Below are 18,241 nucleotides of genomic sequence, written 5' to 3' on the forward strand. Positions count from 1 at the left end.
GCATGTCTCTGTGACACACACACACATACACACAGTGTGTGTCACACTATTCTAAGTGAAGTTGAACTATTAGTGGAGATTCCCTTTAAAATATATTTAGTGCCAACATCATTATGTACCTACTCATCTGCAATTATGCATAGATGCACTTTGTTAGTCTAAAATTATTACTCACACAATTGTGTTAAATGCAACTTCAAACACTTTAGCATAATTGTCCTTGAAGTGAGCTATAGTGTGTACACATCAGCATATAGTTACTGTATCCAAAATATAGCTTTTTACTACAGCAATCTGAGTTATTACTTCTTTATTAGCTGGACAGTGGAATCAGATGGGAGATGGGATGGAAAAAATACAGTGAAATGTGTAGCACTGTGGCTTTCCAGTACCAGTTTCCCTCTCTTCCTCACATTCTCACATAAATCTATCACCATCAAAATCTCACCTTCACAGCATCCCACTATACTAAATCAGGTGGCTGCTGCACAACCCTTGACATTTCAGGCTGGATTCATTAATCAAACACTACAAACTGACACATTACAAGATTTGGACAGCAAAATTCAAAACCAATAATAAATAAAGCACATCCAAGTTCTTGTATGGGTTTATTTGGACTGGGCTACATTTTCAGCAATGTAAATCCATCCTCTCATCATTAATACTTAAAATGCATCCAACATTTTAGTATAAGCATTTAAATAAATTCTTCATTTTAAAAAATCGTGACTATCATTTTATGTTATTCAGTTTTTTTTTTAATCTTTTAATTTTTCATACAAATCTTCACTTCAATAGAAGGTGTAAGCTTGCAGAAGAAAAAAAAACAAATAAGAAAAAGAAAATTCCATGAACTTAATGGCAGCACTTGGAAGGTTTGTGCATAGCACTGAGGTAATACATGATATGATTCCAGTCTTCCTCTTTTCCTCAAGTGTTACCTTTTCAAGTTTCTCTGAGCTTGCTTTAGTAAAGTGTCAAAGTCTAGTGCATTAACCCTGCCTTTCACAGGGGCTGGATCAAAGTCACGATTTGAATCTGGAAGAAAACATATCAGTTTATTTGTAATAGAAATTAAGTCTTGTGTTCTTTTCCCCTACAAGTTTTAAGTAATGTAAGCTTAATCCTGGAATTATAAAGTGAGATATGGAATTATTGTACAAGGTTCACTTAATTGGCAATATAGTTGGTACAGCTCAAAAACCATTACTTGGATTGTGTTGCCTGTAAACAAAAGGTTTAAAAGGGCTGAAGAACACAAAAAAAGAAGGAAAAAAACCCAACAAAAAACAGATCAACCTGGGACTTCATATATCTTTATTGTGAAAAAGACACACTTTATTGTGTGTGTATTTGAGTGTTCATATTAAGCAGATTATGCTTCTTGCCCTTACAAATTATCCTTATCTATTCCCCAGTGGAATATTTTTGACCTGAAATCTAGGACCAAATTAATCCAGGATCACATGCTTACAAATTAATTCCTGTGTAAATAATAGTATTGTAAAAAGACAATAATAGTAATAAAAAAAACAACAACTCACCCAAATCAGCATAACTAGCCCTACAAAACTGTCTCCTGCCTCCAAAGCACAGATCGAATGGAAGTTCATTTGGCTGCCGCAGCTTGCTTCCATTCTCAATAGCATTAAATGCATCCTTTGTGTTGTAGTATGTGACAAAGCCATAGTTGTCTCTACAATAAAAATATTATTACAATTACTGACAGTTAACAATAAAAACAACAAAAAAATTCATTTATTATTTACATTGTCAGCAATCAGGGAACGTAAATGGTCATTTTTCCCTCACCCATGCTCTCTAAAGTGTACAGTGCATTCCTCAATCTCCCCAAAGTATGAGAAGCGCTCCTTCAGTTCCTTACGGGTCATGCTTCCATGAATACGACCAATATAAACAACTCTACGCTCCTCCTGAAGTCAGCACAGACATTTTTACTGAAGACTCAGTAAAAGTTTGTACAGTATAAATTACATTTACTTCCCGTTATTAGAATCAGCCATATACTTACAATAGCCTTCTCCTTGTATCTTCTAATTTCCTCGTTATGAGGTTTTAAATCATAGCAGTAGTTAGATCTCTGGTTACGGCTACAAGAGAAAAGATGACAGAATAGTAAACCTTATTATTTTAAGTCAGAATATCAGTTAACAAACTAAGCATATTTTAAGTGAATGTGAGCTGCTATGTGTGTAATATTAAAAATGCAAAGATTAAACTACAAAGTACATAAACATTATGTAGTTCTAGCACTCCCTTTTTGATTGTACCACCTGCCAAAAAATTACACTGGTATAAAATAAAATAAATAAAAAAGTAAAATCATACAGATGCACAACAATTCTCACCCATGAAGAGTGTCCCAGCGAGGAAACCTGCGAGAGGGAGACCGAGAATGTGATCGGGACCGAGAACGACTGCGGCTCCAAGAATCAGAGCCGGAGCTGGAATACGAGTATCTGCGCTGGCGAGGAGATGATGAGCGGGAATGGGTACGATATCTTGAAGGAGATCTGGAGGCGCTGCGAGACCTATATCTATGCAAAAAAACATTGAGTTAAAAAAGAAGCAATACTCCATGCAAAGGGAATATGGGTAGCTTAAAGTCATAATTACAAGAATTAAACAGATGATCAAAATCAATCAACCTTTTCCTGGGTGGTGAGCGTGATCCGGAAGATCCAGAACTGCTTGATGTGGATCTAGACCTGCTAGGTAACCGTGTTCTGTATTTTCTCTGTGTGCGACCTCTCTTCTGGTGGCATGGGCTGGGGGAACGTTCAGAATATCCCTGATATCTTTCAGAATCCAGCCTTTCTGGAGAAGCATCCGGGGTCACAATGCCTGTGGTGGTCAAGGCCTCCCTCTTAGACTGACTCCCACATACAAGGTGCTGAGATTTGACATTTTCCTGAAAGCTTTCTTTAATGGTGGTGTTTGAAAGGAGTTTAGATCCAGTCTCTGCAGATGCCTTGTTGTTTGCAGAGGGCAGCGCAATAGACTTTATGTTTGGTTGTTGCTTATTAGCCAGCTCATTCTGGGATGGTTCCTTTGAAAGGAGACAGTAATCGTGGTCTAGAGAAAAAGGCTGGATCTGTCCAAGAGTAACAGAAGTCTGGGGCTTGCACTGGAGCCTGCCTGCAGGCAAAGGCAGTGGCTCTATTTGAATGGTCTTAGATGGAGTTGACTTGGGTTTTTCTGACTTGATTGGTTTTTCTAATAATGCAACTGGTGCCAAGGGCTTCCACATCTGGTGAGGAGGTGTGGCTGGTGGAGTAAGGCCTATACAGCAAGGAAGAGTGGGAAGAATTAAAGACAGATACAGCCGTTACAATACAATACAATACAATACAATACAATACAATAAATAAATATTAAATGCCCTTTAAGGTAAATGATTGTTTTTGGTCATTGATGATTATTTACCTGCTGTGCTGCCCAGATCAGGACTGCAAGCTTTTTTGAGCACTGTGGTTTCTGCATGCTGCTCCACACTGCAAAGGCAGCAGACATGCCATCACAATGAGGTTCAAAACTCACTGACATGAAACAAGAGGCCATTCCTAATTAAAATGTAGACTGTTTCAGTGGACGCACTGAATTTTCAATGTCATCCACGTCTGTAGTCCGGAGCCATATTTGGCTGTTCTTGGTAAAACCAAAACGCAACCATACACACAAACAGAGAAGGTTTGGTGTGGGAGCAGCGTTAGGGCTGTAGGGTAACTCCTGCCTCTGTCCAAAACTGCACCATACTCACCTGGAGTTTCCTACAGCAGCTGCTCTACCACAGACATCCGGCACATTCTGCTCCTCTTTGGCTGGAAAGGAAACGGAAGGTGGTAAATATCAAGGGTCAGAGCAGGCTCTCTGGTCCTTGCCCTCACATTACATTCTTGTCAAATGCAGGGATTGTTATGAACGATTCCTTCAGATTCAGTATACTACTGTGTAAAATGTGCGTCTAAATAACATGAGTCTTGATTCAGAGGACAATTTTATTATATTGTATACTGGCAAGCAAGCATGTGCTGGCACAAATACCCAGACAAAAAGACAGCTCACTCAGAGTGAAACTGAATTTGCAAACAGTACAGAATTCCAGAAGCACAGTGAATATGAGGTCACAGCAGCTGTTCCAGCCATACAGGGGGGTTCTCCAAGAGGCACAGCCCCTCCTCACAACTACATTACATCCGCTTTTAGAATGGTAAAAAAAGGTAGCTCCTCTACATGCAAGCACACTTTCCTTGTTCAGCTATGCAATGAGAAATGTATCTTTAAATTTGTATTTGAGCATTCTGAGCAAGTTAGTTACATAGAGTCAACTGTCCGAGACATAATTTAAAGAAAAGTATCTCTGTGCTGGCCAAAGACAGCTAAAGGTTCACACAAGGTATCCTAATGTTATATGATGTTATAGAATGTTAAATGTTATAAAATATATCATCAACCAATAGTTGAGTATGTTTTTGTTATCAAATATGGAAATAAGCATAACCAAAAGTGAGTGAGGTGTTGGTAGGCATTAAACTTGGTCTTTATCATGTTGTACTCATTTGGCATGTTAAAACAATCACTTACTCTGAGTCTCTTCAAACCGCTCCAAAAGGCTGGTGAGGTCAGAAGCCTCAATACCTGGGGGTGAAGGAAAAAAAAAAAAAGACCACGGTGAGTTCTAGTCTTTGTTGTAAGGAACTTTACTGGTCACTTGTTTTACTCTGCAACTATGCTTACCAATTTCACTGGTGAATGACTCTATAAGCTCTGCAGTAGGGTTCTTTGGTTTAGGTACTGCAACAGAAGCCATCCTCATTTGCTCTGCCAGCTTCATAATTCTGGCCTGAATTGGAGCGGATGAGAAAGGCTGAAGAGCTATGGGTGCAACATGACGTTGGGAGGCGACAGTAGGCTTGGTAGCACTGACTGACTGAGTGGGTTTTGCTGGTTTAGGCACAGAAACTTTCAGCATTTGCTCAGCTACACTTGCAACATTAAGATTATGAGAAGCAGCCTTAGAGGTATCAATTTTTGTACTTGTAGTGATTGTGGTGATTTCAGGCACAACCTGAATTTGTGAGATTTCTTGATCCTTAGAGAGGGCTGATAATTGAGTCACTGTAACCTGATAAGAAGCAGAGGGGGTATTTTGTAAACATTTTGCCTGCTCAGCTACATGCGGATTCTGAGCTTCTCTAACTTTAGTGGCCATTGGTGGTGATAGTGTAATTGCAGCTGATGCCTGCTTAGCAGCCTGAGATACCTTGTTGGGAATAGCGTTCTCTGGCATATTGGTTGGAACAGGTGGTTTCTGAGGATTAGGCTGTGTGGAGGAGCCTGTGGATGTGGCAACATTTTCTAGAGGTTTTGTGGGAGCTGGAGAAACTGACTTACAGGACACAGGTTTTTTAGAGGCAGCCAACATTGATGCTGGTGGAACCAGCAAAGCCTGAGGAGTCGGGGGTGCTCCAGGGCCTCTTGGCTGCCAGGCGGGCATGATTTCAGGGACAAACTCCTTTTTCACAGGAGTGGAGACTGCACGACGTGGGTCTTTAGGGCTGGGGTCAGGCAGGCAGGGGATTGGAGGAAGTTCCTTGGGTGCTTCTGGTAAAGTAGGCCATTTAGTACTGTTGTCACCCACATTCTCCAGAGGAGTTGGTTTTTTCTGCTGGCGAAGAAGACGGTACTGTTGTAAACTGAGTGATTTTTGCTTGGGTTCCCTTGGCTGGCTGACTCCAGGCTGCTGCTCGGAAGGCACAGCAGTTTCACTACATTTGTCACTAGGTAGTTCACCAGGTGTGGCTTTTTCCTCAGGGACATGAAAGTGTTTTGGTTTTATGACATCAGTACAGACTTGATTTGATGGTGAATTTGCTGTGGTGGTTATGGTGAAAGAAGGAATAGGCACCTGTACTTCAGTTGTCTTCACCTCTGAAGATTTAACTTGACACTTCTTCTCATCTACAGTAAGCACAGGTGCAAATGTGACCTTTTTCTTCCTCTTTTGTTCTTCCCCTTCCTTACTGGGTTCCTCAACTGCCTCATTAGAGGACATGCTCCTTAACACTCTTCCGTCAACAGGTTTGGGTTCTTCAGTTTTCCATTTCTTTTTCTTTTTCAAGAGCCTTTTTTCAGGTGACTCTTTCTTAGGTTGTTTAATTTTTACATTCCCCATTTTGTTGTCTCTGACCAGTGAAATCTTAGAGAGGGCCACCTCTGATGGAGTGTCTTCATGTTTACACGTAACCTTTTCTGTTCTGCTTTCAGGAATATTCTGTTCATCTTCTATACTATCAAGAGATAGGGGAAAGCCCAGGTCTGGGATAGCAAGAATGGGTTCCCCATGTTCTCCTTTATCCATCACCTCCAAAATGATTCCTCCTTCAGGAAGGAGCTGTTCCTCCCCTTCTACACACAAAGTCATGGCATACGGGTGCATGTGCTTGACCAAATCGCTGAGAGTAACAGACACAGTCTCTCCATCCTGCTCTAGGGATATGGGAAGGCACCAGTCCAATTCAGATGATACATCCAAATCTCGTATAAGTTCAGAAAAACTAGCAGCACCATCTTCACCACCATTATGTCTCTGCAGTGTCACACACACACACACACACACACACACACACACACACACACACGACAAGAAAGGTTAGTGACATGTCTACATCAATTCAAACTAATAGACTGATTGTCTTGAGTTACACACAGACTCTCTGTGTGTATGCTAACAACAACAAAACATGACAAAAGATGTCTTTTTAGGAAACTAGATGAACCGGGCCAAACTGCCACAAGTATATCTCTTTTTTCAGAGTACAGACAGCTTTTTGTTGTTTGGAGTTTAGCACCAGCATTAGAAAGGAAAGAGCTGCATACTCACAGGTGAAAGCTCACGGCCCCTCTGCCCTTGCAAAACCTCCATGTCAGGTAGAGTGTCAAAAGGAGACAAGTTTTCATCATCTACATTGTCAAGTATTTCAGTGAGAGCTGTGAGCAGTGTTGTCTCACTTTCTTCATCAACACCACTTTTAACCTAAACAAGAAAACACAAGGTATTTGGATTAAATCTACCAGAATATAAGTCATACAATAAGACACTGTAATTAAAAACCAGAGAATGATGTACGTTGCCCATTTCCCCTCTATATATGCAATAAAATATGGCTTTACCTCTCCATTTGTAGAGTCTTCAAAGATTGACAGAATGGATGGATCCAGACAGCCATGCAGGGCTTCAAGTACATCTCCAGTGTCCAGACCATTGTGCTGCAAACTGCATAGACCTTCCTGTAGAATTTCTGACTGTGGAGTAAAAATCAAACCCTGTTGTAAAGGTCACCTTCAACTAAATGATTACAACCAATAGCAAAACAAACAAAAGGGGTGATAAAGTGATGTAGCAAATACAGAAAAGTGACTTGTTAACTGCTGACTGGGGGTTTAGATGAAAAAAAATTTAAGTACAGTGATCATGCTCAATTGGTCATTAACAGTGGTTTCAGTTGTTAATGTTCGCTTTTAACATAATGATGCAGAACCAGGTAGAAAGGCCATTTACACCAGTGAATAACCAGCTGTATAGTTATTCACAATTGTAAACTGCCTTTCCATGTAATGTACATTACACACATGCTGAAGCCATCTATCTTGTATGTGAAGAAATGAACATTTATTTTCCATGAGACACTGTAAAATGGTCACCAAATATAAATCCAATACCATTTGTGATTGAACTTCCTTTTTATCATGCCTCAACTTTTCAACTGGACTTTATCAACAAAGTATGCCAGGCAATCCATTTCAAAAAAGACTCTTGAGAAGGAACCGTTAAAGTACTTCAGAACTTTTGTTCAGAATGACCCCATAGTTAGTGGCTGTGACTGTCCGTTAAAAATTCTCTGTGTGGGCTTCAATTATTATGGGGCCGAAACTCAGGAGAGATGTGTGTTGATGTGGCTCTCATTAAAGTTTTGGGCCAAGAAGTCTCAGATAGTATTCCAACTGTTGTGACTGGCCAGTGTTCAATGCTCAACACACAGTTGAATGCAGCCTGATTTTGAAACACACAAAAATGTGATGAAATGCAGATGAAAGAAAAAAGGTAATTTGTTTGTGTTTACCATTTTAGTTATGAGCTAAGGAGTTTCAAGTGCCAGCCACTGATGGAAAACAATCGATTATTGGATTAGACAAATTCATTGGATGTTTACAATGGTTTTGATTTCACTAGTATATAACGTAGTGTCCTTTTTACTTTACAGTTTAACACTATTCTCTGAGGAGTTTTACTCGTCTGTTAAGGGGATTTATTTGTCTTACTTTTATACTTATTTTTGTGCTGAAGATTATTACAATTAACAACGGTAGCCTGAACTCTTGTAGGCGAGTACTTATTTTTTAAATAAGTTTTTAATTAGTTATCTTCATCATGCCTTGCATTGATGTACTGAACTGTTGTATTGTGTTTGTAAACTTTGTGCACATGTTGCAGAAATTATGAAAAAGAAAAGCAAAGCATGCGGTTAAACAACATGCGGAAAAGAAAACATGTGGTCGCCTCAGCAGTGACGTCGCTTCTACTTCCGCATGTTGTTGCGCCCCAGTGCAGAACAACCAATCACGACGCTTGGAATGTTCCGTCCGTCAGGAAATTCGGGCGGCATCCATAATAACGCGAGATTTCACCCGAGATTTGCCGACGTCAACAGTCAGTTTATTGGGTTGTAACAGGACACGTGTTCTGAACCGGGCGTTGCAGTTTTCCCAAAGATACAGGCAAATACTTTGCTAACTGCTCGGTCTATAAGAAAATCACTGACATTCGTGACCAAAGTACAGGCTGTGTTTTGCAATATAGCGCAAAACCCCATTATTTCATTCCCTATGTAGTGCACTTATTAAAGGACAAGGAAAACCATTAGGATTCGGACACAGTCCAGTACAGTCAGCTCGACAAACACGTGTTGCATTACAACAAACGCACTAGTTGAGGCTTACTACCATAACCGTTTAATTCACATCACAAAACTGTTTACTGTTCATGCAAATAACGTCAATCAACATAGACCCACTTAATCACCACGACTTGGGTGTAATGAAATATTGTACACGCTTGTTAGAAGCTTTAAAGAAACTGGGGGTAGCTTTAGATCCCTAATGAGCAGGTCAGGGGTAACAGCAGCAGCAAATAACAACTACCTGAAATACCACGAGGAATAAACCATGCGATATCTACAGCATCCACTGGGATATTTAACTCTGGCCTCAGTGGTATCTGAAAACAAGTCTGGATCGGTCTATTTGAAGTGGGCAGCACCACAGAGCTGACTCTAAACTAGCCGAGTGGAGATCTTTTGCAGTCAAAGTGTTAACGGAAAATAATTCCATTAAAGCAAAATACATTTTCAGAAAGACCTTCAACTTTATCTAGTTTTAAATATTTTCGGACAAAGTACATTTAGCTGCTTTCTTTATCTTCGGCCTTGCTGTTGATAAAACCCAAATAACAAAACAAACAAACAAACAAAACAAACAATGTACTGCACCACCATGATCATGAAGCACTAGATCAACATTTAAAAAAGAGGCTGTATTGCCGGTCACAACATCTACTACAAATACATCCAAGGTAAACTTAACTTTGTCAGTCTTCCTTGAAAAGTAGAGGATGGCAATAAATAAACGCATAATAAGTCTAGGCACTATAATTATGAATAAAATGTTGTGTAATGGAAAATAAAATACTACTACTATCTGTGTATAATATCTAGATTTCATATCTACTGTATGTGTGCTTCATCCTACGACGCACGTGGGGCATTTGGAAGGAAACATGTGAAGCCATATTTAAATTTAGACCCCAAAATAAGGACAAATACAAAGAAAAGAAAGTAACTTACTATCCGGCTCGTATAAAATGAATAGAACACCACACTTCTGGTGCATGAGGACGACTGGCCTAGGCACTCGTGCTGGACACGTTTACACCAAGCAGTCGCACTATTCATACAAACAGTGAGCTCACACCGCTCACTCCTGACCAGTACTGTATGAAAATCACAGCTTTTTAGTGCAATTAAAGAAAAAGCTCGATTAGATCATTTCTGTGCAGCACCGATAAACAGATTCATTAGAGTGAAAAAAATGTTAACATAGCATGGCGAGATCTATGCCAAATAGCCACAGCTCGCTGTTATTGTACGTTTGACAAACTATTAGAAAAGCTGTTAGTTTATAAATCCTTTCAAACAGATTTTTGATATACAGGTATGTTGGAAATCATCTCTGCAGGTAACCATTCGGTCATTTAACCAACACCAGGTATCTAGTTTATCAAAGGCCATCTCAACCCACGTGTCATTTGTCCAGCACGTCCACTGCTTTAGCTCGAATTACAAGCGAAGCAAAGAATGACAACAGTTCAAAGTTGATTATAGAATTCCGAAGCAAATAATAAAGATAATCTTACCTCGTCAAGAGTCGTTGGTGAAAAATACTCTAGTTTACACGCTGTTAACATGTCCTCACCGGTTCCCCAGCGGGCCGCCATCTTACAACTCCACTCTGTGAAAATGTGATTCAAACCGCCGTGACTCACGCCGCCGGCCGGACACACGTGGTGCTGCTGCTCCCGGCAAAACTCACATGACCTCATAACTCCGCCCCCAAACTGCGTTTTAAAAGTCGCACTGGATACTCTATATGAATTGTAGTTAAGAGGCACTTGAGCATGTAATGCTACATTGTAAGGCATATGAAGAACAACGAGGAAAGACTGCAAAGAAACTAAAGGACAAATTTGATACTAAACTCACATTACAAAATCGACTTTGTTCACCAGAACACGCAAAAATATATAGTGTATTATTATAATATCTTTAAAATAACCGGTTTAGATAAAAGGATGTAAACAAAATGAATCTTCAAATTAGATATTAAAATCTAAATGATAAAAACGACATATTTCTTTTATTTAATTATTTATCCATCGCCTTCTGTGGATGCTTCACACTCCTGTCCAGTTGGTGGCGGTACTGCACAATTTTAGCTGGTTTGCCACCCGCCATAAAAACAACAGAAGAAGAAGAGTAATAAGAAAAACATTTTTCAACGCAGAGAGGGGGCAGCTATCAAGAAGGTCAAATATCCGTCTGCTAATAATCCAGTTTAATCGAAAAGTTAAAAAATAAAAGAAGTTGCTCTGCTAAGACATGTTTAGTGCTATGATGCTGATGTTGTTAAACAGTTTAGCATTATATAAATCTGCTTGCATCAAACAGTTGCCTCAAAAGACATTGTTTGGTTAAATATTACTTAAATGTATTGAAATAATAATTACACATGAAAACACTGTTTGAAGAAGGTATGCTTACTTTTAAATCTCAAGAGTCGTAAGGTGAAAGAGAGGTCCAAAGTGAATTATAAGCACTCGATGGTTAGAGAGATAATGGTCTTTGGGTTTAAGAGGATGGTCTGGAAATAACTCAAAACTATTTTTGATGTACTCTTCAATGAGAACATGCAAACAGGCAACCTGATCAGCAGTAATCGTTGGTGTTCATACATAACCGATTATTTCCCTCAAGAGCAAAATTAACTTACGAACCCACTTTTCAGATGGGTTTTTTAATCCTGTCCCCAATTAGCTAAGGCAATACTCTCAACAGGCACCATGGACTGCATGTCCACAGAAATTTACACTATCTGGGCTGAAACCATGAGGTTTGTCATCTGTTTAATTTCCAAGGTAGCTAAACTGAATTATGCTACTGTTCAAATCTACATATGTGAAATTCTTCTCTTTGTTTGATGCAGAATGCTAAGTCACAGGAAACAATGCCCTTAAAAAAGGTCATGTCCTATACATGGCGGAAGACCAGGCAGACATGAAAGTAAAGTAGCTGGTTGAATAGAGTCAAATTTTATGCCGCACACTGATCCTGTGTTGCTTTATGGTAGGACCTAAACATGCAGGTAAGTTAACGGAGTAGTAACAGAGCCAAAAACCAGAAACAGAGACTTTAACAGATGCGATAGTAGAGGGATAAAGGATAAAGCTGCGTGCACTTACCTGAAATGATCCCGGTTTAATTTTTAACGCCCTTATTCATCTTAATTTATTTTTAATATCATACCTTGCTGAGTATTATATCCACAGTTATGTTAGCCTGCATGTTTATTACAAATAGAAACTTGGTCAGTATTCACATAGAGTGATATGTAATGTTTATAAAGCATTTTAGATGCCATGCAGATTCTCCAGCCTCCATGGGCTTTTAATGTACCACTTTCATTTTTTATTGCACTGACACAGACTGTCACTTATTTCATAAAAGGCAAGATAGAGGGAGGAGATGTTGAAGGGGAGAGAGAGTCAGTTAGGTGGGATGAAAGAAAAAAAAAACTTTTTAAAATTACTTTGGACCACATGGTAAAACAGCTAGGAGTGAGAGGGCAGAGGGTCATGATATGGAAGATGAAGATGAATGAACAGTGTTTGTTTTGTACCACACATAATTCATAACTGTTTCTGTCTTGATACTCCAATAAAACATATTGTCTGGAGGAGATATGAGATAAGTGTAATGTTAATATATATTAGAGAGTTATTTATATTTATATTATATTTACAAATATTTATTTACACATATTGGCACCCCCCTTTCCACCACTGGCTAGACTAGATTGACTGAAATGTTAATCAATAATAATCTTAAGGCTAAAAATCTCTACGGTTTTCAGTGACTAACATGCCAACAATTTTCGTTGACTAAAACTAGACTAAAATACTTACTGATTTCTTTGACTAATATAAGACTAAAATGCCTAGACTTTTAGTGAGCTACAACTTGATTAAAAAAACAAAAAACAGGATAAGGTTGACTAAATACGATAAAAACTATCAGGGACATTTTACACAGGAGTAAGACTAAATTTAAAAAAATTGCTGACAGAATTAACACTAGTTAGTCTTCAGGAGCATAGAATGCAAAAGTTTGTCGACATTTACAGGATTTTCATAAATAACAAAAAATGCATTCTGTAAATGATTGTATGAATCATTTACAAGTAAATCTATGAGGCCCACTGTAACTATTGTGTTACTGGTAAGTACTACGTGCACCTATCACTACATGGAATTTAGTTAAAAATCAGGTTTTCAAAAAATTAAGTATTTATATTCAATTTATATTATATTCTGCTAATCAAATTCAGGTTGCAAAATTAAATGCAAAAAAAAAGTTTAACATCCAGTTTACGCAGGGGTATTAAAGACAATAGAAGCCTGGAGTGTATTGGGCCAGTATGAATCCCCTCTTAAATGCTGCACTTTCTTGGGAGCACATGCCTCTCACTAAATCAACTAATCATTGTGAAGTGTGTTAATAAGTTATGAAAGACATGTTTGTTATGGAAGTTATGTGTTATGAACTCGCTTTCAAAAAAAAAAAACAGCCTATAATATCTCGTTTCCTTTTTTTTTGTCGACTAAAATTAAGAGAGATTTTGATAAAGTTATTATTTTTTAAGCTACGTTTTTGTCTCGTCATTTTTCCATCATCAATAGGCTATTGCATGTTGATAGTGTCATATATCAAGGAGGTAACTCTGGACTTCAGTTCCCATCAGCCACTGCAATGTACTACAATATGTCACATGACCACCTTCACCTGAATCACGTTTCTGTTAACAAGCACTTCTATATATAGCCACTGTTTGTACTGCTTCCTTGTCTCACATAATTGTCTTCTATGTTTTGTCCATGCTTCCATGTTTAGTTTTTGCCACAGTATTTTGCCAAGTTGTCGTAGTGTCTTTGTTTTGTTGTTTGTTCGTTTATTAAACTGTTTGAAAATCTGCGATTGCTTCCGCATCAACCTTGAAACGTGACAGAACGTGAGACCTACAACGGAAACAGCAGATCGTCAAGTACCTGGGCTTCAATCACGGATTGGATATGTTCACGGAGAACTATGCCACGCCACAACAACAGGAGGAGGAGTACCAAGCTGAGCCATGTAAGCAGCAGGTTGCCAGGAAAAACCTGGGCTTCACTCTACCACCTATGCGGCCCCGCCCCACCGCCACGTGCTCTCTTGCCGTCCAAAACCTTGGTGGCGCTGAAGCGGCGCTGTCTCTTCAGTGCCACTGCAGCAGTTGTGGGAGGAGCGATCTTTGTTTCCTGTGCACCGGCCACCGGCCTGTCGCCACAGTACCCCCCCTCAGCTCCGAGCCCACTGCTGTCGTGTGTCGGGCCCACAGTGCATCCCGTCGCGAAAGGCCATCTGCAATCCCATGGTGGGTCCCCGCCCGGTGCTGGGCCTGGAAAGAGAAGTCCTGCAACGAGAGGAACCATCAGGTTACCCTGGCATTAGTGTCCTTGGCCTTGGCCATCCACTGCAGTGGGGCATGGTCTGTCACCAGGACGTTAGTGCCGACCGGCCAGGTAGTATCGGAGCTCTTCAATGGCCCATTTTATCGCTAGGGCCTATCTTTCCATGGCCGCATACTTCCTCTCAGCTGGGGACAACTTTCGACTGATGTAGAGGACCGGGTGTTCCTCTCCGTTGAAGGTCTGCGAGAGAACGGCGCCCAACCCGGTCTCGGAGGCATCTGTGTGTACGGTGAATGGGAGGGCGAAGTCTGGGTTGCGTAACACTGGGGCACTGGTGAGGGCCTCCTTTAGGGCTTGGAATGCCTGCTCTGCCTCCGCAGACCATTTCACCCGGTCCGGCTGGCCCTTTTTTGTAAGGTCTGAGAGGGGGGAAGCTAAAGAGGAGAAGTTAGGCACGAACCTGCGGTAATCCCCTGCCAACCCCAAGAAGGTACGTACCTGTTTCTTTGATGTGGGTCGGGGTAGTCCTTCACTGCCTCGATTTTCTCTGTTTGTGGCTTCAACATACCCCGGCCAATACGGTAGCCCAGGTACTGTGCCTCGGTCAGCCCTAGGTGGCATTTCTTGGGGTTGGCTGTCAGCCCAGCCTTCTGGAGCTCCTTCAGAATCTCCCCCAGGTGGAACAGGTGGTCCGACCAAGTGGAGGAGTGGATGACTACGTTGTCTAGGTAGGCAGCTGCGAACATACGGTGGGGTCACAGGACAATGTCCATCAGCCGCTGGAACGTAGCGGGCGCCCCACGTAGCCCGAAGGGGAGAACCTGGTACTGCCAGTGACCGGTGGCTGTGCTGAAGGCCGTCTTCGGTCTCGCGTCTGGTGCCAGCGCGACTTGCCAGTAGCCTTTCGTTAGGTCCAGGGTACTTATGAACCGGGCTCTTCCCAGTCGCTCCATGAGGTCATCCACTCAGGGGAGGGGATAGCTATCGAACTCAGAGACCTGGTTCAGCTTCCGGAAGTCGTTACAAAGTCGTATACTTCCATCCGGCTTTGGTACGACAACGATGGGGCTGGACCAGGGGCTGTTGGACTCCTCTATGATATGGTCCCGCAGCATTTGGCCAACTTCTTCCTTGATAGCCTTGCGCCGGGCCTCTGGGACACGGTAGGGCCACTGTCTTACCACTACTCCTGGACGGGTCTTGATCTCATGGTGGACCAGCTGCGTCATTCCTGGGGAGGTAGAGAACACATCAGAAAATTGGTCCACCAACTCTGTTAGCTCCTGTCTCTGTGTGGGGGTAAGATCTTCCACTAATTCTACCAAGGTACCCTTGCCGTGATCTGTGTCCAGAGCCGCGTACGCTGATACTACCGGCGCTGGTTCTACCCACTTCTTCAGCAGATTCACTAGTAGAGTTTTTCCTCTGCCCGCTTATCGGGCTGCTGCAGGCGGTAGTTTACGGGGCCTTTTCGCTCGAGGACTGTGTACAGGCCTTGCCACCGGGCCAGGAACTTGCAGGAGCTACTGGGTACTAGTAGGAGCACCCGATCGCCCGGTTGGAATTCCCAAGGCTGCGTGGGACGGTTGTACACCCTTTTCTGTGCCTCCTGGGCGGCTCTCATGTGCTCCTGAACTATCGGGGTTACACGGTCAATCTTCTCTTGCATCTCCTGCATGTAGGCGATGACCGAGGTCAATGTTGACGGTTGTTCCTCCCATGCTTCGCGAGCCACATCCAGCAGTCCTCGAGGTCGCCGTCCAAAGAGGAGCTCAAAGGGTGTGAAGCCCGTGGACGCCTGGGGGCACTCCTGGATGGCGAAGAGCACGTAGGGAAGGAGGAGGTTCCAGTTCCTTCCTTCCTTGTCTACCACCCGGCGTAACATCTGTTTTAGTGTCTGGTTGAATCTCTCGACCAGTCCATCAGTTTGCGGGTGGTAGACAGACGTCTTGAGATGTTTCACCTGTAACAGCCGACACAGATCAGACATTAACTTGGACACAAAAGGCGTACCTTGGTCAGTCAGAATGTCCTTTGGGATCCCCACACAACTGAACAGGAGTACCAGTTCTCTGGCAATGTTGCGGGAGGTAGCTTTGCGTAATGGTACCACCTCGGGGTACCGGGTCGTGTAGTCCACGACGACGAGTATGTACTCGTGACCCCGGGCGGACTTGGGGAGCGGCCCTACGAGGTCCATTCCGATCCTTTCGAAGGGGACACTGATGATGGGCAGAGGGAACAGGGGCGCTGGTGGGGGCTTCCTGGGGGCGGTGTGCTGACACTGAGGGCACCACTGACAAAAGGCTCGGACCTCTGCGGCCAGGTGAAGTGGTCCTTCAGTTTTTCTCTGGTGTTTCGGGCTCCCAGGTGGCCCCCGAGCGGATGGGTGTGGGCCAGGTGTACCAGTGTTTGGGTTCGGGTCCTGGGAACTACTAGGAGGTCCACGTTTTCCCCTCTGCGCTGGGTTCGGTGGTATAGCAGGCCTCCCTGGACTAGAAAGTAGGAGGTGGGTAGCCTGTGTTCTGGGCTTTGGTCGACCCCGTCAATCTGCCGCACCTGGGCCCAGCAATGCTTCAGGCAGTCGTCCTCCTTCTGCTCCCGGCCTGTGTTGAAACACAGAGGAGAGTGGGTTAGGGGATGTGTGTGACTTACCTTCGGCCGGGGCATACTTCTTGCCCCGGGCCATGTAGGCCGGCCGGGCCTCCTCCCTTTGCTGGATTGGTTTCGGTGGGTCTGGACGGTGGGGGCCGCCTCTGGCAGGCCTGGAGACTTGACCCTCCTTCGGTGTCCCCCGATCTAGTTTCAGCGGCCTGGACTCCTCTTGGGGTGTCCCATAGGTGGGTCCGTTCCGGGTGACCTCTTTTCCTTCGGCAGTATGCTGGCGGTCGGGTCGATGTGGCGGCCCCCTTCCGGGCGGGCTATGGGGTCGCTGCCCATCCCGGCCAAACTCCAAGGGGGGCAGGGTGAGTTCTAGGGCCGTTAGCAGCTCCTTAAGGGTTCCGGGCGCACGTATTCCCACGGCTCGGCGCTCTGTGGCCGGCAGAGCTCTCAGGAACTGGTCCATGGCCACCTTTGATACCTCGGTGGCGGTGCATTGGTTAGGGTGGAGCCACCGTGTGGTGAGGCGCAGGAGGGTGTTCATCTGACCACGGGGCGGGGCCCCCGGCTGGTAGCTCCACTGATGGAAGTCTGCTACCGCTCGGTAAGAGGTTCTGCCATACCATGCCAATATCTCTTTCTCTACCTCACCGTAGTCCGCCGCGTCCTCCGGGGAGAGGGCATAGTATGCAGTGCGGGCTTCTCTGGAGAGCAATGGGCCGAGAATGCGCGGCCAGGCTTCCATGTCCCAGCCTTCTCGGTGGGCGACCCGTTCGAAGGTCTTGAGGTAGGTCTCGATGTCATCTTCGAGGGTCAGGCGGGGGAGAAGGTGCTAGGCTTCTCGGCCAGGGTCCCGGAATGGCGGGGCCGCTCTGAGGGCCAGCAGCTCCTGGGTAGCCACTTGCAGGCTTTGGGCGAGCTGCTGTGTTGTGGCCTGCTGCTGGAGGCTAGTCTCCATGAGACGCTGTAGTGTGGGGGCCATCTCTCTATCCACTCCAATTATAATAAAAATTTTTTTCTTTTTTTAAAGTCCCAAGAGAGCTTCAATTACAGCAAGGGGGGACGGAAAAAAAAAAGTATCCATTTCATGTGTTCACGTAATAGTCTTGGTGATCTTTCTTTAAAGTGCTCATGTGGGCGTGTCTGCGCTCATGCCCGCATCCTCCACCAGTGTAGGAAATTTAGCCCGCGGTGGGATGAGCACAGACCCACAGGAAGCCGTTCTAGGGTTATTCGTGGAGGGATCTTTATTTGAGATGAACAGTGAGGGGAGTGCGG

General features: G+C 43.3%; 1 protein-coding gene across 1 annotated transcript; it reads right to left on the bottom strand.

Annotated features, from left to right (window-relative positions):
- Window positions 1-594: 594 nt before the first annotated feature.
- On the bottom strand, window positions 595-10,681 carry pprc1 (PPARG related coactivator 1). The gene is made up of 13 exons (XM_053620896.1): window positions 10,496-10,681; window positions 7,198-7,329; window positions 6,908-7,060; window positions 4,762-6,613; window positions 4,609-4,662; window positions 3,785-3,845; window positions 3,451-3,518; window positions 2,673-3,306; window positions 2,373-2,561; window positions 2,036-2,114; window positions 1,816-1,937; window positions 1,548-1,699; window positions 595-1,041 (listed from the first exon to the last, which is right to left on the bottom strand). The coding sequence occupies exons 1-13, from the start codon at window positions 10,679-10,681 to the stop codon at window positions 941-943; spliced, it is 3,783 nt and encodes a 1,260-aa protein (XP_053476871.1). The 3' UTR covers window positions 595-940.
- Window positions 10,682-18,241: the final 7,560 nt, after the last annotated feature.

Source organism: Ictalurus furcatus, chromosome 3 (genome assembly GCF_023375685.1).
Source record: "Ictalurus furcatus strain D&B chromosome 3, Billie_1.0, whole genome shotgun sequence".
In the NCBI taxonomy this organism is placed as follows: domain Eukaryota; kingdom Metazoa; phylum Chordata; class Actinopteri; order Siluriformes; family Ictaluridae; genus Ictalurus; species Ictalurus furcatus.

Coding starts and splice junctions, on each gene's coding strand:
- pprc1 (XM_053620896.1), bottom strand. CDS start 10,681: ATGAGGTCATGTGAGTTTTGCCGGGAGCAGCAGCACCACGTGTGTCCG. Junction 3,307..3,450: donor TGATCTGGGCAGCACAGCAG/GTAAATAATCAT, acceptor CTTGCTGTATAG/GCCTTACTCCACCAGCCACA. Junction 2,115..2,372: donor CGCTGGGACACTCTTCATGG/GTGAGAATTGTT, acceptor TTTCTCTTGTAG/CCGTAACCAGAGATCTAACT.